Source organism: Oreochromis aureus, linkage group 7 (assembly GCF_013358895.1).
Source record: "Oreochromis aureus strain Israel breed Guangdong linkage group 7, ZZ_aureus, whole genome shotgun sequence".
Lineage (NCBI taxonomy): Eukaryota > Metazoa > Chordata > Actinopteri > Cichliformes > Cichlidae > Oreochromis > Oreochromis aureus.
Genome location: NC_052948.1, coordinates 39,889,512 through 39,916,799, shown reverse-complemented (window position 1 = coordinate 39,916,799; position 27,288 = coordinate 39,889,512). Strand labels below are relative to the sequence as shown.

The window sequence follows — 27,288 nt, the reverse complement described above, 5'->3', positions numbered from 1 at the left end:
GCAGTGAACTCTTTGTTCAAGACACCAGTTTGGGATGATTTGAGCTTGTGACATGATGCACTATCCTGAGGGAGAAGGCTATGAAAAGGTGGGCACACTGTGGTCATACAGGGATAGACAAGGTCAGCAACAGCACTAAGGGTCTCAAAGGTTGTCAAAAAAATCTTCATTGGCACCTGAACGATGGATCCATGCTTTCATGTTGTTTTTGGCAAATTCTTGGTGTCACAGCACAAATCAAAACTCATTAAAAAAGGCGATCCTGTGTGAAGTGAAGCTACAGTTTTCTGTTCTTAGCTGACAGGAGTCCCACCTGGTGTGGTCATCTGCTGCTGTAGTCCTCTGCTTCAAGTTTCGATGTGCTGTCCCCTCAGAGATGCTCTTCTGGGATCAATAAAGCATTTCCCCCCCAGACAGCTGCTGCTCACTGGATATTTTCTCTTTTTCTGACCATTCACTGTAAACCCTTGAGAGGGTTGGGTTGTGTGGGAAAATCCAAGCAGATCAACAAGACTCAGACCAGCCTGTCTGGCACCAACAACCATGCCACATTCAAAGTCGCTTAAATCACTTCTGTTCTCCATTCCAGAGCTTGGGTCGAACTTCAGCAGGTCATTTTGACCATATTTGCAAACCTAAATGCACTGAATTGCTGCCATGTGACTTTCCAATTAGATATTTGTATTAAAAAGAACAAGAAGAACAAGAATACCTAATAAAGTATATCTTCTAAACTTGGCAGGACCTCGCCATAAAGTGCATCAGTAAAATCCAATGTGATTGAAACATTTAGCCTCAAGGGTACTAAAAAATCCTCACTTGTGTCCCAGAAATCTGTTTATTCAAAGAGAAAACCATTGACACAGCTGATTTTAAAGTGCACACTGCATCCAATGTGATGGCCACATTACACAGAGCTACAGTCTCTCTGTGAAAGATAACCATCCATGTTTATACAAGCACCACTTAGCCATACTTATCGTAAGTGTTTAGAGCATGCACAAAGACTTCTGACATAATGGCCAATTAGCTTCCTCCCTGTCTGTCAGCTCAGTTAAAGAAAAGTTCAGAATTAGAGTAGCACGAGAGAGGAAGAAAATGCATTTAGTATCTCAACATAATGTACGGAAGCATGAGAGGAAGTTAGAAAAGGAACACAGAGGAGTAGAACGAGAGAAAACATGAAGGATCAAATACATCTGGAGCTAACAGGAAAATTATAAATGGAATTAGAGTACATTAGAGCACGAACAGAAAAAAAAAACAACCAAAAATAAATAAATAAAATAAACAAGACCAAAAAAAAGGTCTCAGAAAAAACTATACTGATTTAAGTCAGAGCCCGACTGATATAGAACCAATATCACTACCAATTACCAATATTTGATGATTAAAAAAACCCCCCAAACCTACTATCTGCTCTTCTGATATATCAGCTGATATTTTTCTATAATTTGATATATTTAGTTACTCTCGGAGGACTTGCCACAATTATTTATTCATCTGCATTTAGGTTGTCTCAGGTCTGCCTAACTTGACACAGCCTTTTCTGTAGTTCCCTCTATTCTCAAGCACACCAGCCCGTTTCTGTTTAAAAAGCCGTACAAACATTACAGATGCATCAGAGCAATTTTGACTATCAGTAACAAGTACTGCTGAGACCCACAACACACATAAACTGAGTGAAAGTCAAGGAACAAAACATTTTCTGACAGAACACCAATAAAATGTCTTCATTGGGTGTGTGTGCGTGCGTGCGTGCGTGCGTGCGTATCTAAAGCTTGGAGTTAAGCACTAGACTAGAGCTTCCGTGAGAAGGCTAAATAGCTAGCTCTCTATTGTTTACGTCCCCGATTTTCTCTGACTCAACACAATAGCTGATATGTCACTCTGTTATTCTTTCTCTGCTCCTAAAGGACCCTACCAAGACACCAAGAGAACATGGGGTGATATTTATCAAGCTTGCCATAAACCTTCCACCCTGAACAAAATAATACAAAGTGCTGCATTTAGATTATTTAAATGGATTAAAAACTAATTTCAAACAAAACAAAAAATACAACGTAAATATAACTGAGATGAATTCATTGATTCCTTCTCTTTTCTTTAAAATGATTGGTAAATAACACTTGCTTAGGCTTCCCATAGTGCAGTTTCCTCACCTTAGCATCAGCCATAATTAAATCTTAATAGTCTGTCTCATGCCCTACTTTCTGTGCCATTTGTGCAATGGTTTCACTGCCTCAGCAAAAGGAGAGCAGGCAAAATATGAATCTCATCAGAATAGAAATGACAAAGGAACAAGTAATGTCAACTGCCACATATTTTACACCAGTTTCAGCAGCATTCAAATTCAGCTGAATAACTGCAGGCAGAAATATGCTGCTTTTTGAGAAATCTGACGTTTGACCAGTGAAAACTTGGGAAATCAACAACAAAATTCAAAATTTAAGCTCAATCCTCCTTGTTTTATTTCAGATTCGGTTAGATAGACTGTAATAACATCACATTTATTTGCCTAGTACAGATACACAATGCACGGCCTACAAAAACAAGCTAGGCCACAAAGCAGTGAGTAAATCCGAAGAACCTCACGTCCACCAACAGCAAAAAACATTAAAATTATCTCAACATTCATGATTCACAAAAGCTAACATCTCGCACAAACCTCATCAGGAATTCAACACCTTTGGCATATAAAATATCTTGCATTTTTTTTTTTTTTTTTTAAATGGAGTGGCCCTATTTTCTCAATCTGAAACTTACATTGGTCCCATTGTTCATTCCATGCATTATTCAGCGTTCATTGTGGGCAAGAATACACCTCACTTACAGTGCTCAAGTTCCTCCTGTGTATTTGAAATAATCAGTTTCTTAAAACAGCTGCATCATAAGTCAGCCTTTAATGACACTGCCTGTTTTGACTAAAGCAGGACGATAAAATGATCTTGATGATTTTCCGGGGAAAGAAAACCCTCCATAACAATGATGATAACAGACGAGTAATTTACAAGGAAAAAAAAAATGTTTTAAATGTGGGTCAGCCCTAATTTGCTGATTACACTATCAGACTACAAGAGGGTAATGTAGATGACACATGCAGGGCCAAATCAAGGGGAAAATAATCATTTTAAACTAAAAATAAAAAGCTAAGATTGGTAAATTACAGTTAAGTGAGATCCTAAAACATAAGTGATTTGGAAATCAAGAATATGTCTTCACCACCATTTCAAAAGGTAGTTGTACTCCTCACTAACTATAGAAAGACCAACATGCTAACACTATCTTTGCCTTTTCGGTCATAGCGGAATCCTTCCTGTGATGGGAATCGAACAAATCACTTTATCATTAACCTTTTCCACGACAAACGATTCGTTTGTCCAAGTGAAAAAACCCAATAAATGACACTTTTATCCATTAAAGTACGTGACTTCATGAGGACAAAAGACGAAGACGCAGTATGCTCATAAAGACATTGAAATTTATTCAAATGCGCTTTGATTACAGCCAAAGAAATGGATATAAGCTTCTGGATGTTCAGAGTCATTTTAGTTTTCTTTCTTTGCATCTACTGCATACATTTTCATGATCTTTCTGAGTTTACTAATCAGTCTGTTGCAGGTGAAGTATGTGCTCATTTACTATTGTGCCCAACAACAATTCTTTTCCTCTCTCTCATAGAAGAATGCTGCATTTAAGCTACAAATGACTTCCTAAACCAGCTGTAGCGGCCACATTTCCTCTAGTTCTTTAAAATCTTACCCAGCATGGCATAGTTGTTCCTCATAGTCACCAGTGTCATGTCCTTGAGAACATGGAAGTGATTATTTTCCCACAAGACAAACTGAATGTGTGCGCATGACCACGAATGTGTCACCATTACACGCTTAACTTTACGAAACTGTACCTTTACGTTTTATAGTATCTTTTAAAGAAGTCAACTTCTTACCTCAAATTCAAACCCATCAGTATTCAGAAATTGTGTTTACAGCAGAAACATTTCAACAGAAATATCCAGAAAAAAACTTCAGTCTTTTTAATCAGTAAGCATGCTGCTAATCCTACCTAGATTGCGCAACATTTATCACTTTACAAGAACAGAAGAAAAGAAAGTGAGTAGAAAAGAAATTTGTATAGTTTAACAATCAAACATTCAGTACGGCAATTCTGTACACTTGTTTAGAGAGTGAACCAAAAACAGGAAAGATTACAATATTTGGCATTGCTTCGCAGGTTACAGTATTTAAAGACAACATGTGAATCTATCTACCACCAAAATACTTCATACTCACATACACTCACAAAAGACAGAGGGGAAACACTTGAGGGAAGTGCAGCTAATAAAGCAATGAACAAGGGGGAAAAGCTTCAATAGCACCCTTGCTGGAAAATCTTAAACAGTCCAAATTCAGCCAATGGTCGCATCCTGACATATCTGTAAACTCTCATACACAACAAGCACACATGAACGAATACATGCAAAAGAAAAAAAATAAATAAAACAACATTAAAAAACAGTTCTCAGTCATGTTTTCACTCCTGGTTAATTTGATTGTACAGAACAGATTAACAATGAAAAAAGTGAACATGTGAAATATATGTATAATTTGCAAATATATTTCACAAGTCGTGTGGTTCAGATTACTCCACAGTGGACCTGACGTTTTCATTTCTGTACGTGTGTACAATTGACAGTTTGTGCCTTCCAAAAACAGCCAAGTGTTAATAAACAGAGCCCTCTCTAGCTGTTAGAGGAAATAATTTCCCAACAGTTTAAAATCGTGTTCCTATCAAGGCAACGATATATCTCAGTAGTCTGAGAAACAGTCATATTCATGCACGCAAGGCATCGCCGACCCACCCCAAACAAACTTTGAGTAAAACTCACAAGCATTTATCTTTTATACACTAGAGAAAAGTGGAAAAATATCCACGAACATCTACTGAACTCTCTTTGGTAGTTTAGATAAAACGTATAAAGCTAGAATTTCTCTAGCTAATCAAACGCATAAAAGAAGACTCCATAGCTCATCGTAAAAGTAATTCCTCACAAATTTAGAGCTCAGGACGGTATGCACACTTGGATTCATTAGCAGAAGATAACGACAACCAGTCCCTCTTCTTGTTGCCGCACAGAGGTAAGCCTGCTGGCAGAGTGAATGGGCTATTTGTCTGTTCTGATTGCATGTGATCCCCGTTCATGTGCGTACACATGCACAAGATCCCAAATGCAGGCACAGTAATGCAGTCACAAAACAGCATACACCTAAGTTTGTACTAAAAAAAAGTAATCATTTGAGATTATGTAAAATGATCACAATCACAAATATCTGAACCCAGGATGTCATAAGATTGTTTCTTCCTACCAACCCAAAAGATAAGGGGTAAGGCTCACAGTTTAATGCTTATTCATATGAATGCTAATGTAAATGCTCTTGGACAGTAACTGTGGGAACACTGTGGGTGAGGCTTGGAGCACTGAAAAATTTTGACTGGTCAAGTACTTCTGGCATTTCAGTCAGACGGTCTCGCAATCATAAAAATCTTTAAAGAACAAAAGTCATTAGGAACAGCCCAAAGAAATTGTTCAGTTACTTAAAAAAAGTTAATGAGTTTAGGCTTTTGTAGTTGAAAATATAGTTGTTGGGTTTTTTTGTTTGCTTGTTTGTTTTTCCTCTAACCAACATAAAAAAAATCTCTTAAAAAATAAATAAAATTAGCCCAAAGATGTACCAATAATCAATATAAAATAAGTGCAATAATACATCCTTCCTCGGCCTTTCATTGCCCCGGAAACACAAAATCACATTTGCTACATAATCATAACAAAGGTGCAATGACATATTACTTGAAAGAGATATTCACTAATAATTACATCTGCATTTTGTCAGGTTAACAGTCATATGCCAAAGCTGGTTACCATACTATTTTACAAAGAAAACGGATGCAGTGTGCAAACTCACAAATCATTTAAAGACATTTGTGAGCAACATCAATAAATAGGTTAATCTAAAACTCAAAGTCGGTAAATCTAGGTGGGTCTACACCTACCTACTCCCTCAGCGACAAGAGACACAACAAATACTTAAAGAAAAAAAAAAAAGAAAAAGTTGCATCATTTTTAATATGTTTAATATTTAACACTGATTTATGGTATGAGGACTGAAAACCATAATTAACGAGCTGGCTATCATCAGTTAGCTTCAGTACATTGATCCTTAATCACAGAAGTCACTTGTTCTGTTTGCATTCATCTATTCTGCGCTTCATTCAACATTACTTATGTGACGATGATCTGGCAAATGAAGTGAAATCACTTTATTTCAGAAACGACACATTTCGTTTTTCAACACAGCTTTCAGTAAGGGTTTTTCTTATAAGAATTTAAGGATTCACTTAAAAAAGGAACACTGATAGATAAACATTTTGTTCATCCTCAAGTTTCTTTACATCTACGGCTTTCATGCACTTTTTTTTCCTTATTTCAACCCCCCTCCACCTATCATGCCTGTCCTTGACCATTTTAAAACACCATGAAGAGCCACTTTCTTTTAACTTTCATAGATTTACTCTCGACTTATTCTACTTGCCAGCTGTGGCTTGTGCAGAGAGGATGCCTGTGTAACCTCGAAATGCAACAGAAACGGCATAGGCTATTCAACGCCTTGTTCCATCTCTTTACAGCACATTTTAGCAGCATTTTAACAGCAATCACTTCAGCCGTTTCCTACGTGTCCAAATGCCAATTTGGCAAAAGTGTTTACCCTACACGTGACATGTTGTACCAGTTCTCATCTCCCCGTGACCATATCCCCACCCCTTTTCAGCAGAACCAAAAAATGCCTTTTTGGTGTTCCTAACCCCATAGTCGCTGCGGCTGCGCTGCAAACAGAAGGAGCAGAGACGTTTGAGGCCCTTCCTGAAGGCAGAGTTGGAGAGGCTGTAAATGAGGCAGTTACAGAAGCTGTTACTAATAGCCAGCCATGTGGTAAGGAATGATGCTGCAGGGTGGTGGTAGATCCCTCCACTCTCCAACAGAAAGTAGAGGATATAGGGCAACCAGAGGATATAAAACACACTAGTAATGCGAAACAACACCATAGCATAACGTCTGTCTGGGTATGCTGATGTGGACTGCTGATACTGGGGTTGGGACAAGTGAGGCAATTGTCCTTGCTCTACTTTACTGTTGTCCTTGACCACAGAGCCAACTGCGATTCTTGGGCCCTGCAGTTGCTGAGGTCCATAACGTGCATGGCGCTCGCTGATCTCCCGGGTGTGCTGTCGGCAGATCTTGAAGATGTTGGCGTAGGTGAAACAGACAGTTAAAGCAGCTGGAGCGTAGAGCAGCGCAACAATGAAGGTTGTGAAAGCCCGACTTGTCCTCCATTCGACTGCGCACCACTCCACAACGTCGCCATGATAACCAGGTTTCCCCCATCCAAGAAAAGATGGGAGAAACACCAGAGCAGAGTAAAGCCATATCAACACAATACAGCAGCGCACTCGACAAGGTGTCACTAGGGATGCATAAGTCAGAGGCCGTGTGATGGCGATGTAGCGGTCTACACTCACGCATGCTAAAGACGCCATTGAAACTGACTTTAAAACAGACACCATGTACCCAAACACCTGACAGGTGAGTTTGGGATCGAAGCTCTGAAGATGATGGAGTAGGGACAGGGAGGGGAAAAGGCAGCTGACTCCCACCAGCAGATCGGCATATGCCATAGTCTGGATGAAAGCACTGGTGGTGTGCTGGCTGAGCAGAGGGGCACAGTGAAACACGAAAATCACCACCAGGTTACCAGAAATAATGAGAACAGTCAGGAGAAGTATGATCGAAACTTCAAGGAGGCAGGTCGTGAAAATCTGGGAATAGCCTATCTCAAGTAAGCAAAAGGGAGCAGATGAGTTTGACAAGTCAGCAGAGCTCTGGTTCAGTGGATCCAGCGAGGAATTCATCATCTTGGGCAGAAATATCTGTCCGAAGGGCTCTTCAAGGATACAGTAAATCCTAGAAGCCACTACTTTGCCCGGTCGCTGGGTAGAGCTCAGAGAAGCTGTATGTTTTCAGTCCAAATGCAGTGCTCCATAATGACACTGCTGGCGTTTATCATTTCAAATGAATGAAAGACTGAAAGACCATAAAAAGGTGAGAAACTCCCCAGGAATTGTCTTCAGAGCAGGCTGTTAAGGTTTCCAAATGATGTAATACGGGTCCTTTTCTTTTTCCTGTTTCGGTACTGCAAAATTTCCAGGTGAAGGCACAAAGAAGAGCAAAGAGACAAAAATTTGACTTTTAAGGAATTCCAGTCCGACTTGCTTGAAATGCCTCCCTTCCCTATAAAGTCTGAGATGTCATCAACATCTGCTGCAGCTGCAGAAATCCCAGACTGAATCTCTCTCTTTTCTGCCTACAGTCCACAGAGTCACAGACACAGCTTCCAGTGAGGAGACATTATTGTTTAATGTGCTGCATACATAATTTACACGAAAGATTAAGCATCATTTTTATTCAGTCCATTAACTTGCTTGTCTTTCCTCTTCCCCCCCGTTTCTTATCCTCCAGCTCTGATTTCTTGCTGCCGTTTCCGCCTCTCTGCTTGCTCTTGCCTCAGTTTTTGTCTAGTCCTTCGCAGAAAGATCACAGCAGAATGCCTTGAGCTGTGAGGTTGAAGAAGGTGTGCGAGGTGACTGGTATTCAAAATGCACGCACGCCCACCTCAGTTGTTATTTCTATTGGGAAGGGCATCACCTTTGTCTGTAGTGGAAATCAGGCAGGCAGGCAGGCATACCGATGCTGGGAGAACCCCCAGTGTTCATTTATCCTCCTTTGCTGTCTCTTTCTCACAGTCCTCGCTCTCTCTGCCTCTCTCTACAGAAACAGTGGCACTGAGGCACCACCCCCTTCCCAGTGGTTCCAACCAATGATCAGCTGCAAAGACACGAGGCTGCCCTCCTTCAACCACCCTCCCACTCCTCCCCGTTTTTTTTTTTTCTCCTTGGTGCCAGTGTTTCTCATAATCACCCCAAGACTTAAACATGATGTTTCACACTGCTAAAATTAGAAACATTCATTGTAACACAGAACTTGTGAATTTGACTTTTAAGATCTCTCATTCCCCCACAAACACAGGCAATCAGGCAGCAAGAATCTGCCCAGTCTCTTTCTAGATCCCAGTACACAGCATTTTTAAGTAAAGCGCTGCTGTAAGGAAAACAATAACCACATGTTTTAGTACAGCTTACAGGAAATATTTCTATTATTAATCTTGGAGCAATCCACACAGGGAAAAAATAAAAAAAGAATAAACAGCTACCCCCACCATAGCTTTAGATTTCAATAGGCCGATAGATGTAATGCACAACACTTTACACAAGTTAAACCAGGTGTTAAATATGGGTTTAAAATCTGCATGTATAAAGAAAAGGCTATAATTATAACCTTTCTTAATTATTATTAGTTCTTAATTATCATTATTTTTGTCATTATCATTATTACTACTACTCAACAGGGGACAACTCAAATTCAGAAAAGAAGGCCAAACTCAAATGTTATTGTCTCTCTTCAAATGTTTATATCTGCATTATACACAATAATATAATATTAATGCACAACACAAATAAATCACCTACTCCCAAAAATCACCTACTTCAACACAAGACTACCAAAGTGGTTGCAAAAACAAAGCAAACAAACAAAAACAACTTTTAGTTTTAAACTTTTGTGAACTCTGTAACAACCCCAAATAAGCTTCAGCTGCGATACAGATGCAGTTCCTGCCTTTACAGCCAAGAAGCGAACATGGCAAAGCTATAAAAGACAAGTAATTATTTCCTTACACTAAACTAACAATAAGTCATGATTAAGAGGTTTCAAAAGAAATTTTAAGTTCCAAGAGACACAACTGGCAACATCATGTGGACATTAAAAATGGAATGGCAGTCAAATGGGAATTAGTATTAGCACTGGTTTTAAGAAGTGGGGACCACAATGATCCCCAATGTACCTCCAAGTCAACCAAAGCTCAGAATAGTTTCTGGAAAGTCTTTTAATGTCCACCTAATGTCCACTTCTAATTACAAATTAGACTGTCATTAGAAGTCAAGGTAGGTTGTAAGGACAGGAGCAGAAACCAATCATTATAAGCAAGTTGGAAACTTTTCCGCAGGAAGCAGAGGGCTCACAAGACACTCCTGATAACATGCTGAGGTCAAAGGTAATAGGTCAAATCTAATCATTCTAAAATACTGACTTTCATAGCTAAATTATTCTGCTTCTGATGATTGTTAGAAATAATTAAGACCGAGTGTTATCAGTAAGCTTAACATTATACTATTAATTTTTTTTCTGACTACAATCATTCTGATTAAAAAGGGAATTCTACGTAAGGAAGTTGCTTCAGATTTGATGTCCATGTTTTACTGTCTCAAAAACAAGAAAAAGGGGGCTTATCAGTACATTCAAATTCAAATTTTACCTTTTTGTTTAACAATGATGTTCATTTGCACTAAATAACTGAATTCTTAAGGCACGTGCACGAAAACAGGACTATGACAGTGTAATGTTAATATGTCAAACAATTTATAGAAAAATAACACCTTTACAATATTGCTATGTTAGCAAAACAACATGTTCCTCCAAGTACTGTGACGTATATAATGGCAATGGAATTTTTTTATAGAGCACATTTCATTATACTTCAATTCAATGCACTGAACGCAGAAGATCAAAACATCTGTGTAGGTTTATAATGAAAACAGCAACAAAAAAAAGGAGGAAAAAACTTCACAAAGAGCTAAAATACAAGTTACGCACTCAGCTATTGAGTATAGGCCTGTGAGCTTGTTCCAATGAACAGGTCCACAGGAACTTAAAACACCGTCAGCACACTTGGATCTAATTCTGGGGACAGTTACAAGTTCTGCACCTAATGACCTGAGAGATCTGCCTGGGTTACAGACACTGAGCAAGTCAAAGATACACCAAATTATTGAAGGATACTAGAAGGATTTTAAAGGTAATTCTGTAACAAACTGGGAACCTGTGCAGTGACTTCAGTACTGGAGTAATATGATCAAATTTCCATGTAACTGTAAGGACACTGGGCTGATGCATTCTGAATGAATTGTCCTACTGATAATTTGGATAATCCTTCAAATACACTGTTATAAAATAATCTAACTTGCTCAATGTGAATACATGAATCAAGTTCTGAGTCAGTTTCATATTTTACTTAGAAATTTTCTAACACTTGATTTTAAGTAACAGAAAGCATTTCTGAGATCTAAATTGAGATCACTGTCTAAAATAAGTCAAGGTTTCAGAGACTCTGTTGAGCTCTAAAAAGTTTCAAGACATCCAACAGTTTATGTCATTAATGCAACTTATCTGTTTGTGAACAGAGGTAAGATCATCATGTTTGTGATCTGCATAAGAATGATAGGATATATTATGATTGTTTAATTTCAAGAGTCAATAATTATCTGTGGCTATTAAGGCAGGGAGGAAGCGAAGGAAGTACTAAGAATCTACACTGCTACATGGCACCAACTTAATTTCTCATGACATTCTCAGGTTGTTTTAATACCTTTCATATTTCTGAATGTTTGCACTTTCAGTAAAACTTTGTCAGTGAACTTGTTTGTGTCCTGATTCTGTATACATGAGCAGCGAGTTATTTTAAACCACATAATGTGAGGATTAAATTGAATTACTCAATATAGAGCACTAAATTTAGCAGCTTCATTAGGTAGTAATTACTGTCATATCTAGCCCAGCATTGTCAACATCCTACTCCTAATGACTGTCTGAAGACTGCAGAGTGTGCCTCGTGGTGGGCAATTTGGTGTAGCGTGATGGAGACCCAAACATACTCACACAGTCACACACACGCACACCAGCCTGCACCTTTCTCCCCCGCAATCCAGACACACTCCCATGCTTTCACGCACCTCTTCTGCTCAACACACGAGGAGCTAAAAATAGACGACAGTACGACTAAGGGGCTGGAAGGAGGAGTGGAAGGGGAGGAAAAAAATGAGGATGGAAGTCAAAAGAAAAACAAAGCTTAATAAAGAGGGAGGAGGAAGAGCTGGAGGAGAAAGATACGCAAAGCAGCAAGAAGCTAAGAGCTAAAATATGAGTACAGTGTGCTGTCCCGTGGTCTGCAAGCTCTGCACATGTTAGCCCTGTTAGCCATCCATATGATGCTTCCCTGCTTAGCATCCGCTCAAGGTCAGGTGTTCAGCAGCTGACACACACCTGACAGCAATAAAACAGCCAAAAACTACAGTACAGTCTGATACCTAAGGCCAAGGAAGGAAAAAAATGGACAACAACAACAATCAACAATGATAAAAACGATAAAGAACACATTACTGATAGTGTACTTTGCTTAGATGATCTCATAATCATTTGTATTTGTTTGTATTGCAGGGTTTTTCCTTCATATAGGAATTTTCCCACTTATAAATAACGATGAAGGAAAAAAAACAACTGAAACAAATAGAGACCACACAACAATCAGCAATCCAAACTCAACATAAAGTCAGTCTTTAACCTGTTCTTTGTCATCATCATTTCAGCAGGTGTTTGAGGGGGTCTAGTAAGTGCATTACACTATTCTCAATGGTAGATTTTTAAAATCAACGGGGTTCGCATTAAATCTAAAAACCAGTGCAGTCTGTCCAGATCAATTTGGATGTCAACATTAAGCACCTCCAGCAGCCATTCATCCCCCCCCCAAAAACAAAAACACAAGTTTTCTAGCCTCAGGTCGTTCACTTGGCTCCCAGTCCAGACGTTTTTGCTGCAAAGCTTTCCTTGTGACACCCATTCAGAGCAGTCCCTTATCATCCTTCTCATCTCTGCTGCCCTGCCTCTCCAGGTTAGAAAGAAACTCAGACTTACCATGAACTGCTATGAGTATGATGCCAATTTCTCCACTTTTATCAGCCCCTGGGCTCTATTCTACTTCTTTGATGTAGTTGTTAACTCACTGAGCTACACTGTTAGCACCCAAGTTTGTTAGGCTTAACTACTTTATCGTTTTTTTCTTTTTCCTTGCTCATCTTGCCATGAGCCATTCCATACCAGACAAAACCCAGTATTGCTGTAGGTAGCTCGAGTTAATTGTGAAGTTAACACATAATCATGCTAGTGCTCAAGGCAGCTGTTGTATTTCTTTAAAAGAAAGACCACCACTGCCACAATCTCTGCTGGTAAGCACTTGTGTAGCCAGTAGATTTCAAGGCCAAGATTTTCATTTTTGTCCACTAGTCATTGTTCAGGAATCCAGATACATTAAAACAAAAAAACAAAACAAATAAAATCTAAATCGACAAGCTAAGGGTTTCAAGATTTCATTTCAGCAGATGCCCAGCTTTTTGTAATCTCTGCACAGAATCTTCACCTACATGCAGCCAAAGCCTGCTCAAACATGACTGGTCAACAGCACTAGGAATACAAACTGACTAGAGACAAAAACCAAAAAGTTTCTGGTACCAAACATTGTGAGCTGTGATACATATTCATATGCAAAATCTGTTTACAGAGATTATCTAACCATCTAACCAAAAGGTGTCCAAGCGGAAAAGAGCAAACTGATAAAAGCACAAGGCAAGAGAAGTATATCTACACATTAGTGCAAAAACAAAAATAGATTCAACAAAAACCAGAACAGCACTGAAATGCTTTAATCTGACTTTCTTAACCTTCTGAGATTGGCTGTGTAAGTATTTCAGTTTCTGCCTTCAAGAAGTCTGAACAGCATAAACCTATGGGACGGATGCGTATACAGTCACACAGAAAAAAGGAGAAAGATATGCTAGGATGACAAGACAGCAGGAGAGGAAAGAGAAAAAGGCATGATGGCAGTGTGACAAATCACAAACGAGCAGCCAGACAAAGAAAAGCAATGAGATGCACGACTTGACATGAACACAAACGGGTGCAGGTAGAAGCCAGAGAGTGTCAGAGTCAGGTGTAAACAAATGCAAATAATTATAAAGACACAAAGACAAAGAGGCAGGGAGACAGGTCATTATGTGGGTCAAGCAGACACATTCAGGCAGACAGGTAGTTAGAAGTGATTGCTTGGCTCTCCACAGGAAGCTGGTGCGGCAGGTCTGAGGATCACTTTGAGTCTACACTCCACGCATAATTGTGTCACACAAAGAGTGCCCTTTTGCTTGGAGTGAAATTTCAACTATTTTGCCCACCTAGCCTAGGCAAGCGAGGCTGAAACATGCTTAATAAATACAATCCAGTAACACCATTATGAACCACGCATGCATCAGTCATACATACTCGACAGCCACTTTGTTGGCACATGTACATGGCTAAAAATGCTAACGCAAGCAAAGTTATGCCTATTTCTCTTTACAACCTTTCCTCCAAATTCCATTCACAACAACATAATAAACTGCTACTTATAACATTTAGTCAACGTATCTGCTTGTGCTGCATTCCAATTTATTGTTGCAATATAAAATAGTTTCTTGTGATCTAAAATAAACAAATACTTATAACTTATGTTATCCCTTGTTGTGATCTGATGTCCACATTACTGTTATCAAGATAAATACAGTCTATGAAAAAAATGCTAAAAACACTATTTCACTATTTAAACTGAAAGAGATTTTTTCAGTTTTTACTGTAAGGTCTTTTACTTACTGCATCAAATGAAAAATACACAAAAACATGTCACGCTATAATCCGGTGACACCGTTTCAGCGACGCGCTGTAACAACAACTCGTTGTCTGCCAGTATACGTCACGTTGCCTTTCGTAACATCCTCCTGATTAAAATCATCTGGCAGTGAACCTGAGTGCTGCTAAACCCAATTATTTGTTTTCCAAACTTAGTTAACTCCGTCAGTGATTGGATTCTACTCACTATAATTTATGGAACTAATGCAAAATATGATGAGTTTATTGGGCCCTTGTGGAGTGCTAACCAACCCTCATATGGAGGAAATTCATTGGACCTCATCGTGAAAGTAACAGGGTAAATTTCTAACCATTATTTCTGCTTCCGTCAATACCCCGCTTTCAGTTAACGTGGATGAACACCAAGTTCAGATAGGGTTAGGGAACAAAAGATGGAACCAGCAAGGACATGATGTGAAAAAAGTGCAACAAAGCATAAAGAGATACACATAAACATAGGCTGAATACTGAAAGCACACTGAGAAAATTAGGAGCTGGCACATGACTACGGTATGTGTAAATGTCAAATCGTGTGCCAAAAAATGGCAAAGAATGAATGAGCCTCAGCAGTACATGAGAGAATATGAAAATTAACACGAATGGGAACAAGAAGTCCTCCCTAATTTTTATATACAATATGTAGAGTCCCATTATGCAGCACATTTCAATAACTGCATTTTTTTATATTAGATTAATAACAATGTATTTTCTTTTTTAAGCCATCTATATTCTTTCCATTCTTAAACTGTTCTTATCTAATTCACTGAGTTTAAACAAGTCTAAATAAAATATAAATCCTCTGTCAGGGTCTGCATGTATTTCCCTCCCTTTCAGTGGGCTCATGTACAATCCTGGAATGCTGTCCTGCTTGTGTAATGAATTCCCACCCAACATCCAGTCCAAAAGCTATCAATATGTTGGCACAAGGATCCATTGCTCAGATTCCACTCATGCCATTCATGTTAACGGAAATACAGCATGGCTAATGCATTATTTTGCAAGAGCTCTTTTTGAGCAGGCACTCTTTTCCCACTATTTACCTAGCAAGTGCAGGAACACAGAAAATGCTTACAGGCAACAGTAGAGATAATACAAAGGGAAAAGGTGGGTGACAAAAAAGAAGGTCAGAGGGGAAAGGAGGAAGGCAGGGAAGGGCAAGGTTAACATCTTGTCACCACCTGAGACCAAGTTTGCTGGCCTGCAGGTCCTTGCCTTTATATAAGAACAGCAGACAGAGTTGTGGTCAAAAAAGAATAAATAAAATTACATAAACTAATGCACTGCTCTCAGTGCACAAGAAGGGTAGCCATGTACAAATAAGGCCACTTAAAAATGCCACCCCCGGCCAGCTAACAGGTTCTAGGAGTCCCCTCCACCCCCTTCTCCTGGGGTGCATCTGCTTTCCAGTATTTCTGTGTTCCGTTTACCTCAGAAGTCAGAGGTGGGAGTGATATCACTCCCAAGTTGAGCATATTCCAGCAGTAAAGTCGATAAAAGCAAGGCAAAAATTGGATTTCTTTTGTTCCTTATCAAGTTAGAGACATTCATGCATGACAAGCAATAGAGCACAGTGCTTATTTTTTGCACCACTGCAGCATGTTGACAGACAGAGCCTGCTCAATGCTCTGTGTGTGGTTTATTTAGCCAGTAACAGATAGACAACAAAGGCAGCACAGACTACAAGTTTTACAGTTTTACTACCGTTTACATGACGAACCGCCATATTGGATTGTTAAGCATTGCTAAGTCAGGACTGGTGGGACTGCTCTGACTTTTCAAGTCGGAAGCCAAACTTGAGGGGGCTTTCCAGTTAAGAATTCCATCTGGAAACTCTGAAATACTGACTTCCAAGTTCAATTGCAATTTTTTGGTACAAACGTTTTGTAAATTTTTTGCTGAACCCCTCATTTCTTTATATTTTGCTTTCAAGGAGCCAGACTTTCTTCTAATTTTCTTTGAAGGTGGTGTTGAGCACAAGTTCTCAAGGCTTTTTTAAGGCCTTTCAAAGTTTTTATTTGGACAATGGCTATTTTTTCCACTAGTTTTCAGACTAGTACTTGTACCTGATCATTTTACCATGATTTCTTTTTGTGGGGCTCAGGGGGTAAAGCAGGTTGTCGAAAGGTCTGTGGTTCACTTCCCGGTTCCTGTAGTGTGCATTAACTCCAAAACTCGAGTTTCATCAGAATGATTGTGCATGTGTGAAGCTAGATAAGACACAAGTCACCCCTGAAGCTTCCACACAAGCTCACACAGATGGACTACCACAAGCACATCATGGTGCTCTGACAACCTGAAACTTAAATGCAAGCTGAACATATATATATCAGAGCAGATCTCCAGATCTACACACTAGCAGAAGTCATTGAAACTCAAATAAAAAGCTTGCAAACCTAACAGTCTATGTGGTTTAATATAATACATTTCTGGCTCTATATAGGCACAAAACTTAATCATGTTTTCCTCCTCTTAATGTTTTTGAGCTTTTCAGTGAAACAGTGAAACAACACTAATATCTTAAAGGATTATTCCCTTTTCAAAATGACTGATATGTAGTTACAGGCTGTAGACACTATGCTTCTCTGTTACTGAAGGCTTCTAATGGGGCCATTAACAAACCACTAATTTGTTCTGGAAAAAGATAGGTGTGTACACACACATAACACAGAGCGTTATCATCTTGTGCGATCTACATGGCAACAGTGGTTATTATCACAAGTTTGAAGCACATGAGAGAAAAACTTATGACACAAGGCAACTGCTGGCCTCTGGGGTGTACTTTGAGTTGCTAAAATTTAACCAGGACTGAAGCAAAAAAGAAGCAAACAGTAACACATATTGTCTGGAAGTACAAACCAAAAACAAAACAAAAAACATAACATCTATGAACTAAATGTTTCCGATCAAGATATAATCTCTTGTATTGCACTATGAAATCTAAAGTGACACCAAGGAAAGGACAAAACTGTTAAAAGTTAACAATCTATCTCAGTAACTGTCTAAGAAATCCTCAGAGGGGATAGCTCACTGATGAGTGCCAAAATAATACAGGTGCTTCAGACTGAGTGACTGTGTTTAAGGACTGCTTTTCTAATCACTGTACAACCTGAACTGAAAGTGTTTTCTACTCATCAGTAATAGATTTGTGAGGCCTTACCTTTGTAATGAGTGTGCGGTACTCTTCTACCAGGTGGTCATTGTTATGACAGCCTGCCAGGAGCTGCCAAACCTCCCCACGGAGTGCCTCAGGAATGCCGCTCCGCACCAAAGCTGGCAGCTGTCTGGGACGCACTGATAAGTTCATGTGCCTACAATGGGGAAAGAAAAGATCAGTTTCCCAAATATATACTAAAATAAAATGATGTTTATTTAATTATAATGTTTTTAATGAGCCATTATCATCCCTATTGATGACTGGCAGAGCCAAGACCAAGATGACAAGTGGGGCTTGATATCACAAGAAAAATGATTTATATGCAATCACACCTCACCCAATCAATCAATACACTCAACCAAGGACTCAACAATCACTCTTTCAGAATGCAAAACATGAGCTACTTTTGTACAGCAAGCGCATGACAACTTATTTATCTATTAAATTATTTTTTTAATGCGTTTTATTTTATCCCCATCTTACATTTCAGCAGCAACAAAACAACAGCTAATAAAAGGCAATAACCCAACAGGAAAAAGCAAGAAAAACACATAAAAACTAATTTCAATGTTTTCTTTCCTTCTTTATTTTCACTTTTAAATCTTAAGCCTGCTGAGAGTGTTATACCCTGCACGCAGATTTAAATGAACTCAGGGATCTGCCAGCCCATTAGCGTTAGAGATACAGAGGAGAAGTAGACACACGCGCACATCCGCACACACAAAAAAAGGAGAAGGCAAACTTGGAGGCACAGCTGTACCTTGGCACTAACTATCGCCTGACTGAAGCAGACAGAAAAATCCCTGAATCCCTGATGATTCTCTCAAAATCCCCCCCCTTTACTTAATTCATGCCCCCTCTATTTTTCTGGGTTTGTTTTGTTTATTTGTCCCGGGCGTCAGGTTATGCAATACGTGGCATTTCAACCGAGACCAAGATGGGAAACTGCGTACATGTGTGTGCATGCATGTGAGAGTGCATGTGATGTAAGTAATGCCAGGCCTGGTCCTCAGGGCATAAGATTGTAAAGGGCTTTCTGTGATTTGCTTCTCTGTGCTCCATTCAACAATGCCACAATACATACACACACAAAATCACAGAACACACAAAGAAAGCCAAGTGTTATGACTTGCTAGTCTTATGATTCCTTTCTTTATTTAGCCATTGTTATTATTAGCAAAGAGACAAACAGATAAAAAAAAAGAATTAATCGCTTTAATGATCATATCATCATTGGGTCCTTGTCAGAAGGTGTTTTAGCCAAATCTAGTACAATAGGATAACATCATCATACTATGTATATACTGTAACAATTTAAAGTGTATTTCATCTTTGCACTGAAAAACAAACAACAGACAGGGACAAAGACAGCTGAATATTACGGCTTGTTTGCGTGTTAATTTACAGCTAATTAAAGCTCGTGCAGTTTCTATTCTGCTCATCACAAGCTTTTGATTAAAAACTAATTCCACACTGGAAGAAGGAAATCATCTTAATAAGCTGCTTATCAGCAACTGCTGCCTGCTGTTCTTTCCTACACTGCATCTGTGTACAATGACTTCAATGGCGACGGAAGTGGAGCACGAAGAGGAAAACACCTTACCACTTGGATAACAAATCTCCCCACGTCTCCAGGATCTTCTCTGCACACTCCTTTGAAACATCACCGGACCCGCTAAGTAAGGGCTCGTCATTATCTGTGAAGAGGGGTGGGGGGGGGCAACAATCCATGACCATACCTTCTTAAACATTTAAGTCTGTCAACAGTTAATCTTTACTCTTGTATGTACAAATAAAATCATTAAATAAAAACAGCAAAAATTGGAAATTTCTTTAAACCCTACTTTGATTGTTAATATGCAGCAACTGAGAAATGGGATGTGCTCATTTTAAACTTAATCTCAGTAAGACTGTTCATACAAAAAATGGGGATGCATGCATTTTACCACTCGTTGCATCATCTCTTCTTTTAAAAGGCAGTTTGATGAACAATGCAAAATGTTCCCCATTCTTACTAAGTGTATGACTTCAGTGGCTCAACACTTCAGAGCCTCCTTTGTCAACTTTTCTTTGAGTAATGATGTCAAAACAGGTTTCACTGTGTGACAGATCTGGACTGCATGCAGATCAGTTTATCACCGGATGGGAGTACATGTTATTCCAAACCTGTTCGTTTAGTTCAACATTAATGGTACCATCACAGAGACTACTTTTAGTACTGTGTGCTAATAACAAGGCAAAAGATCCCTCTCCTCTTTAGTCTGGAGGAAAATGTGTCCACGATTGCAAAGAAGTATTTCAAATTTTGACATGATAGACCATTACAGTAAACAAGGCCCAAAGAAAACAGCAGCAGTATTTTAACTAAGATGTTACTTTTAAAATATTTTGTAAACATGTAGCTGGTATCAAGATCAAAATAAGAATAAATTGCAAAATGTAACAAATGGACCAGTGCTAAGTTGTGTTAATGAGCTTTTCCAAGATTGCGCCAAAATGTGTATAGCTTCTAAACAAAAAGCACTTTGTTTAAAAGGGTAAATGTCACAATTCTTTCTCCTTCGCAATCACTCAAAGCCTATTTCAAGGGGCCACGCCTTTGCTGTTTTGGTGCAATAGGACTAGTAATAGGAATGATCTCCCAAGGACCTTAGACAAGAATCAACTATGGCCATCTTTAAATTTAAGCTGAAGACACAAAATTCTTGTCAAATTTTTGGAAACTGCTAATCTCTGGACATTTGGTTGGAGCACGGACTGTTGCCGTGTTGTTTTATGTAAATTTGAGGAACCCCTCTTTTAGCTATCTTTGAATTGTAAAGCATTTTCAATGTGCTGTATAAATAAAATGTACTACAAAAGTGACTAACAAAAAAGTAGCTGAAAAAGTAAGGCAGCATTACAAGTACCTTCCTCTTCATCGTCCTCAGGTGGGGAAGGGACCATCCCGCCAGGCCCAGTTGGCAGGATACTGGGACTGGCCGTGGTCTTCCTTTTTTCTCTCTCGGTTTCACTTTCCAAACTCACCACCTCATAAAGTGTGTCAGAGGCAGGGCTCTTACGCTCTTTACGCTCCATCTGAAAAGAGAAGATGTGTTTGACCACAGAAAAAAAGTCCTAAGGTTTACCTTTCCCTTAAATCCAAACGTTTGACTCTAACAACTATCATTAACAAATTAAAACTTTCACTAAAAGTTTTCAAGGGCGTATGTGTGAGTTTTCAACATGCAGTAAAAATGTGAGGATATCATCCCCTGAAGAGCTGACAAAACATTTGTTACTTCTTTTCTTTTTTCATATACCACTTAGTAAAAGGCACAAAATATTGCATTCTACCACTGCAGGTCAGAGTTAATATCTGGCCACAGAGACCATCGGCTGAATTAATTTAAATGCAGATTGCTTCATGATTTGACAAACCTGTCGCAGTTTAAGGTAGAAAGTCTCGGTGTAGCTGCGCTTGCTGAAGGGCCAGAACAGCCTGTCGTTTGGGGAGCACACTCTGACCCTCGTCTCCAGAAGAAAACGAACGGGCTCTTCCACCTCTGTAATCACCAGGTCCACTGCTGTTGTCATGTACATGAATTTATCTGAAGGAAAAAAAAAAGACAGAAGTTACAATATTATCTGTATTTACTGACCGACTTTTTCATCTACAATTAATATATTAAAAACAACTGTTATCGTTATCATTCCTTTTTACAATGTCCATTTACTATATCCTTTATTTCTCTACAGCTTGGCTTGGGAAAAGTTCTGTTAATAACCGCCACACTCAAATACTTCTGTCACATACTGGCGTGAAATATGAGTGAATAAACAGCCAGCAAGCCAATAAACTAAGGAAATAATCACTAATGAAAACTATTTATGTCTTATATAAATCTTAAATTGATTTTTGGCTCCTACCTTTAGGCGTTTCCTCATTCACAGCCTGGAACTGAGGCGTGTTAGGGTTCCAACTTCCTGTGATGATGTAAGACTTCCCGTCTGAGCTCTTTCCCATTGACTCCTGAGGGGGCACAAGTCTCAAGAAGTTAGCAAACACAGAACAACAAACACATATATACACATAGAAAAATGAAAAAGGGGCCCACCAGGTCTAGCAAGTGCATGTCACTGTTCTTCACATTTTTCCCAGGGCTGAGCAGGAGTCCAAAACACCTAAGGAAAGCACATATATATAAAAAAAAAAAGTGCTAGGAATAGGATTACATAAGGGGAAAAAAAACGCGAGGCATACGACTACGAATCTCTCAAAAATAAAACAAATAATTGTTAAAAAAAAAAAAAAAAAAAAAAAAGGTCACACATGTTACCAATAATAGCTTCCTGAAATGATCCCCTAACACAGACCAGAGCACGGAGAATGTTAAACACTCCACAAAAATCGTCACCTTCTCTAGGTTCACAAATCAAGAACAAATCATGGTGAGGATGAAAGTCTGCAAAAAAGGTAAAGAAATGTTTAAATTCCCACTGATTTATTAAAGTGTGGAAAATGAGGCGCGTCGGAGAGAGACTGACCTCGATCACAACCTAACAACGGTTCTTGACACGGCCTGACATACGGATGTGAAGGTGTTTATTACAGAGTGACTTATTTCTTAAGAATATCTGGTCAACTTTTTGGACATTTATGGCCGTTTACATGAACTTAGATTGTTTCCACATTCTTTTATCGAGTTAAGAGCCACCTCGTGTGTGTGTTTTCTCCTCTTTCCTTTCTTTTTTTTTTTAAATAACTCATCTGAAACCACTCCACTTCTCTCAGTTAATTAGAAACAACTTAAAAAGAACTCTGAACAAAAAGACCTTCAATGCCTCTGAGCACAGCCATCATTTATGAGAAATTTAGACATATTTGATCACTGCATGAAACTAAAATTCACAAAAACACTTAATCATGAGGACTCCAGGGCACTGCTTAGTAAAATGCTGACCTATAAGGCCATATTCTGAAGATGTGTGTGCATGAGAGTGTAAGTGTTTTAACTCTTTATATTACCTCTCAATAGCCAGTTCTTTATTTGAGGTTTGCTGAACATAGATGACAATTTTCTTGTCCAGTCCTGCACGCAGCTTGAAGCTTTGCTTGTCCTTGTCTTTTGCCACAGCGCTGGATGTGGAAAAAGAAGAAATATGTTTACAGTCTAATACTTAAACCTTAGCTTTACTTAATTACAGACTGTCTACAAGCTGGAATTTCTCACTTTTCAGCCCGACTAACCCCCCCAAAAGCCCCACTATCATCGATTTATGCTGTAAATCTGCCCTTTGACTTTATTTACACTGTAGAGAAGGAAAAAGTATTTTAAAATGTGAAATGTTATTGTTACAGAATATATGTCAACGTTAAAAGTGTCTTCAGAGGCTTGCTAATTTAATTTTATCAAAGAAAAAACAAAAGCAGGCCATGAGCTCCTGCATGTAGAAGCCACTTGCTTGGAAGTTGGAAGACTAAAAATAACCCAATGCTAATAAGGAGGAAATACGAGTCGGCTAAAAATATCCATGGGCATATTTTTGTTTGTTTTATTTTGTTTTCCAAATATGCTGAGTCTTAGGGCTGCTTGTCATCACGTAGAAGTAAGTCGGGACTATGGGAAAATAAAATAAAAACAACCTGTGAAGAAGGATTGATGAAAACAAACACAGGAACTTTCTGTTGTTATATCTTGCGGTAAAAAGTGTGTGTGATTAGTTAACATCAGAGACCAAAGAAAACTGACTTTTTTTTTTCTTTTTCTTTTTTTAAATCAGTGCACAGTTCCTGTCATCATTTTTACCCAAACCAATTAGGGGATGCTTCCCCTCATTGGCAGCCGTCCCAGAAAGGTTTGGGACTTTAGTAGTAAAAAACAACAACAACAAAAAGTTGATTCTTAAAATTAAGGATGTATGTTCCTGTGTTTATATGTGTAATATGTTGATTAAAATATTTTACACTCCAATAGACAGCTAAAATTGCTAATCACACTTTTGAATTCAACGATGGACTAAAAATTAGGATGCATGATGAGTGAATGTGACTCCCACCTGAAAGTGCCCTTGCCATCGTCCTCCCTAATCTCCAGGCTGACAGTAAATGTAAACAAGTCACTGTCAGGGGTGAGAGGGGGAGCCTGCTGAGACGACAGAACTGCCTTCTTAGCTGACCGCCGAAAGGCTGTGGCAAAGCTGTACAGTATCCTACTAACCTGCAGGAGCAAAGTAAATGCGCACAATAAATATCTATCCCAAAAGACAGTATAAATTTAAAGGTCTTCTAACACAGACATAATTTAGAGTGTCAAAGAAAAAACACAACAAAACATCGTATAAACACAAGATAACAGTTGCAAAGTAAAAAAAATTGAAAGTGTTAAAGAGGAAGAATACTAACAAGCTAAAGCTTTCCAGCCAAGTGATTTGTGTTTCCTGTGCTGTAACCATAGACAATGAGCAAGGATAGTTCAAGTGGTGGAAGTGGAATTTGTCTGGTCATATTTATGAGGAACAGAAGAGACCTTCAGCAGAATAACCATTTTGAATTGTATTTAATTTTGAACCTTGAGTGTGGGGGCGTTGTTCCTGTGTAACATAAAGCAAGCTGTACCAGAGGTTTGCCAAGTCTCAAGAGGAGCAACAGCTGGAGACAGAGCTTGAGACTGCCAAGTGTGAAAACACAAGGTGGTAATAATTTATTTACATCGTCTCCACTGAGGGGACTTTAAATGCACGGGTCTTACAGCGAGCAAAGGTTTTTTTCTGTCCACTCACTACTAAAGAGACATATGTGGGTGATAAACAGAGCTATCCCCCCCAACTAGAGGACCACAGCAGAGTGGTTTTGGATCATTTCTAATTCTGGTAAACAGCACTGCTTATGGGGGGTTAGTGACTGGAGAGGTGAGGGTGGGGGAAAGTGCTGTTATCAATAAATAACAATGCTTTTCTGCTCTTTCACAAGACCAGAGTACAAAGCAGCTTCTAACCTCTCCTACAGAAAGTCTTTGTTTTATCTCTGGTACAGTACAGGGATGTTAGGAGATCGCAGGGGGTCTATTTATTGAGAAACAACACTGGACTGGATATAAGAGATGGGGGATGAGTAGAGCTAGATGGGGGGGGGTTACCCCCTGTATTGGTACATGTAATACAATGGGACTGTTGTTCTGCGCTGCTTAAAACTGATCAGCTGTCAAGATCTTCATTTTTCACGAAGGAACTCTGTAGGCAGTTGTACGCTGGAACTAATCGAGGCAGGCAGACCTTAGTTTGATACAGAGTGCTTTTCGAATAGCCCCACACAAGCCAAAATAGCATTAAGGTCTTATCAACTAATACCACGTTTTCTCTGCAAAAGAGGCTGTCAAAAACAAAAGGGCAACTATTTCATCCTTTACTCCCAACAACTGGAGTTTCATTCAAAGAGTCCGTCCCTGATCTCAACTCAAACTTGTGAAATCGATTACATAAGAAGTTTGGATTTGATCCTTATCTAAAAAATGCAGCCTTTAAAGATCTGGTGTGTGTTAAATGTCTTGTTAGACTGTTTTTATTTCCACCCGGGATGTTTTTTCCCACACTTGCCAGCTTTTTCTTTCTTCATGTACTTTCTGTGCACATGAAGCTTTGAGAAATTCTGAAATGATGTCACGGTAAAAATCAGCTTCAGCGGCCAATTTGTGTTTCACTTTAATTGTCCACCAGCTTGTTAGGATCCTAGAATACTTCTGTAAAACCCATCTACTGGAGCTGAACTGATGTGAATTACATAGAAATAGATACACATCTCTGGATGAGAGAGGCAAGTTTTTGTCACCCCCCCCCCTAGAAAAAGAAAAAAAAAAAAAAGAAAAAAAAAGAGGCGTGGGTTTGAGCGTCAGGAGGCCTCTGCATCACCATTACAAACTAGCCTATGGGTCATAATGGGAGGTCCGGTACAAAAGGGGGCTGAATAGAATTGAGAAATTAGTTTTATTTATATATGAACAAAGATAGTTTTGGTAGTTTTCAACAAATTAGTTGAAAGACTTGTTAGGGCCCTGGACAATGATGAATGCAAATTTAATTATGAAAAAATGTATTTATCCGAATGCAAGAGCCATTTCACTATAAGACATATGGTTAGTTTAAAACACCTCGGTCAAAAAACAGTTGTTAAACATGTCTTAAGAGTTGTTTACTGTGAAGTTGAAGCTGATGTGACGCAAATGACAAGAGCAACCAATGGGCTGACTCACTACAGTCTAATAATCCGAATGGGAGGCCAAAAAAAGCAGGAGATGCTGTGGACTGGTTTGTTGCTATGGCACTTGAAGGAAGAGAAGGGTGGGTGCAAGATGAAGAGTGCAAAGAAGAGAACAGAGATGTCCGGTATATTTTTTAATTTGAGTGAGTTTATTTGCATCAGTGTTTTAGTGAGTATGTGTATTACAGATGGGAGTCTTGGAAACTGGATCACAGGATGAAGTGTCTGGGGGCTCACTGTGACACTGAAGGAGACGGCTTTCATGATGAAGAAATCAGGTCACTGAACACTGAAAGCAGAGCTTTAACCCAGTTTCATAAGTGGGTACCTTCTTCTCTTCCTTTACATTTCTGCTGAACCTACTGCATACACAGCATTACAATAACCGGCAGATACACCAATCATCTCATTACAGGCTAGGAAATTGTTTTGGGGCATTTATGTGAATGTTAATTCAACACACATCACCTACCTAAACCATGCTGACATTGAGCCTAAGAGCTGTGTCCTACCCCAGACTTCCTTCTTGAATTATCGCAATCACAAAAGGTTCAGAAAACTTGACTTTGACTCAATCCACAAACTGATTGAGTGCCCGTGGCCCACAGGACCCAAAGAAACCACCACCAGCGTCCTAATGCCACATCAGGTCACCCCCAGAGCTGCCCACAATTCAAGTGTGTGCACATGTATTTGTACTTGAGGAGTGCAATAGTGTGAAATAAAGAGACGACAGTGACATATATAAAATCAAGAAGCTCTCACTCCCCCTTTTGTTCACTTAATGAATAGCAACTACATTGCTTGTAAACTTTTTGGGGGGTATATTAGAGTTTGTTACTCTAGTTTTTGTGACCTTAGCTTGGAAAAGAGTGCCTTATATACCACATAGTGGTATTAAGTTAGACAAAGACAGTTGCATAATCAGTGAATGCTTACCGCCTCTTGGATTTGGCAGCGGAAAACATGGATCCTGAAGATCTCAGCATTGTAGTGGCTCTCAGTGAAGGCAAAGCAGTCACTCTCCGGTGTGCCGTCATGGCCTCGTACGCAGAACAAAATCTTATAGATAGGATAGTTGGCAATCTCTGTGTTGTTGTGTGGATCCAACAACCTGTTAAAACACCAATAAAATTACTGTTGTTTAAAGTCTTAAAAGCAACAAGAGTGTACCAAGTTTGG

General features: G+C 39.1%; 2 protein-coding genes across 3 annotated transcripts in view; both read right to left on the bottom strand.

The window, feature by feature from the left end:
- The window catches only part of LOC116312186 (rab GTPase-activating protein 1), a 77,298-nt gene that overhangs the window by 31,867 nt on the left and 18,143 nt on the right, over positions 1-27,288 (bottom strand). For both annotated transcript variants that reach the window (XM_039614546.1, XM_039614547.1), the window contains 9 exons: positions 27,046-27,220; positions 23,910-24,070; positions 22,879-22,989; positions 21,968-22,034; positions 21,780-21,882; positions 21,291-21,460; positions 20,780-20,948; positions 19,474-19,567; positions 17,874-18,024 (listed from right to left, as the gene is read on the bottom strand). In XM_039614546.1, coding sequence (XP_039470480.1) covers positions 17,874-18,024; positions 19,474-19,567; positions 20,780-20,948; positions 21,291-21,460; positions 21,780-21,882; positions 21,968-22,034; positions 22,879-22,989; positions 23,910-24,070; positions 27,046-27,220 — 1,201 coding nt within the window. The remainder of the gene's footprint in view (positions 1-17,873; positions 18,025-19,473; positions 19,568-20,779; positions 20,949-21,290; positions 21,461-21,779; positions 21,883-21,967; positions 22,035-22,878; positions 22,990-23,909; positions 24,071-27,045; positions 27,221-27,288) is intronic.
- On the bottom strand, positions 2,551-10,994 carry LOC116312188 (probable G-protein coupled receptor 21). Its single transcript, XM_039614548.1, has one exon. The coding sequence runs from the start codon at positions 7,966-7,968 to the stop codon at positions 6,766-6,768; it is 1,203 nt and encodes a 400-aa protein (XP_039470482.1). The 5' UTR covers positions 7,969-10,994; the 3' UTR covers positions 2,551-6,765.

Coding starts and splice junctions, on each gene's coding strand:
- LOC116312188 (XM_039614548.1), bottom strand. CDS start 7,968: ATGATGAATTCCTCGCTGGATCCACTGAACCAGAGCTCTGCTGACTTG.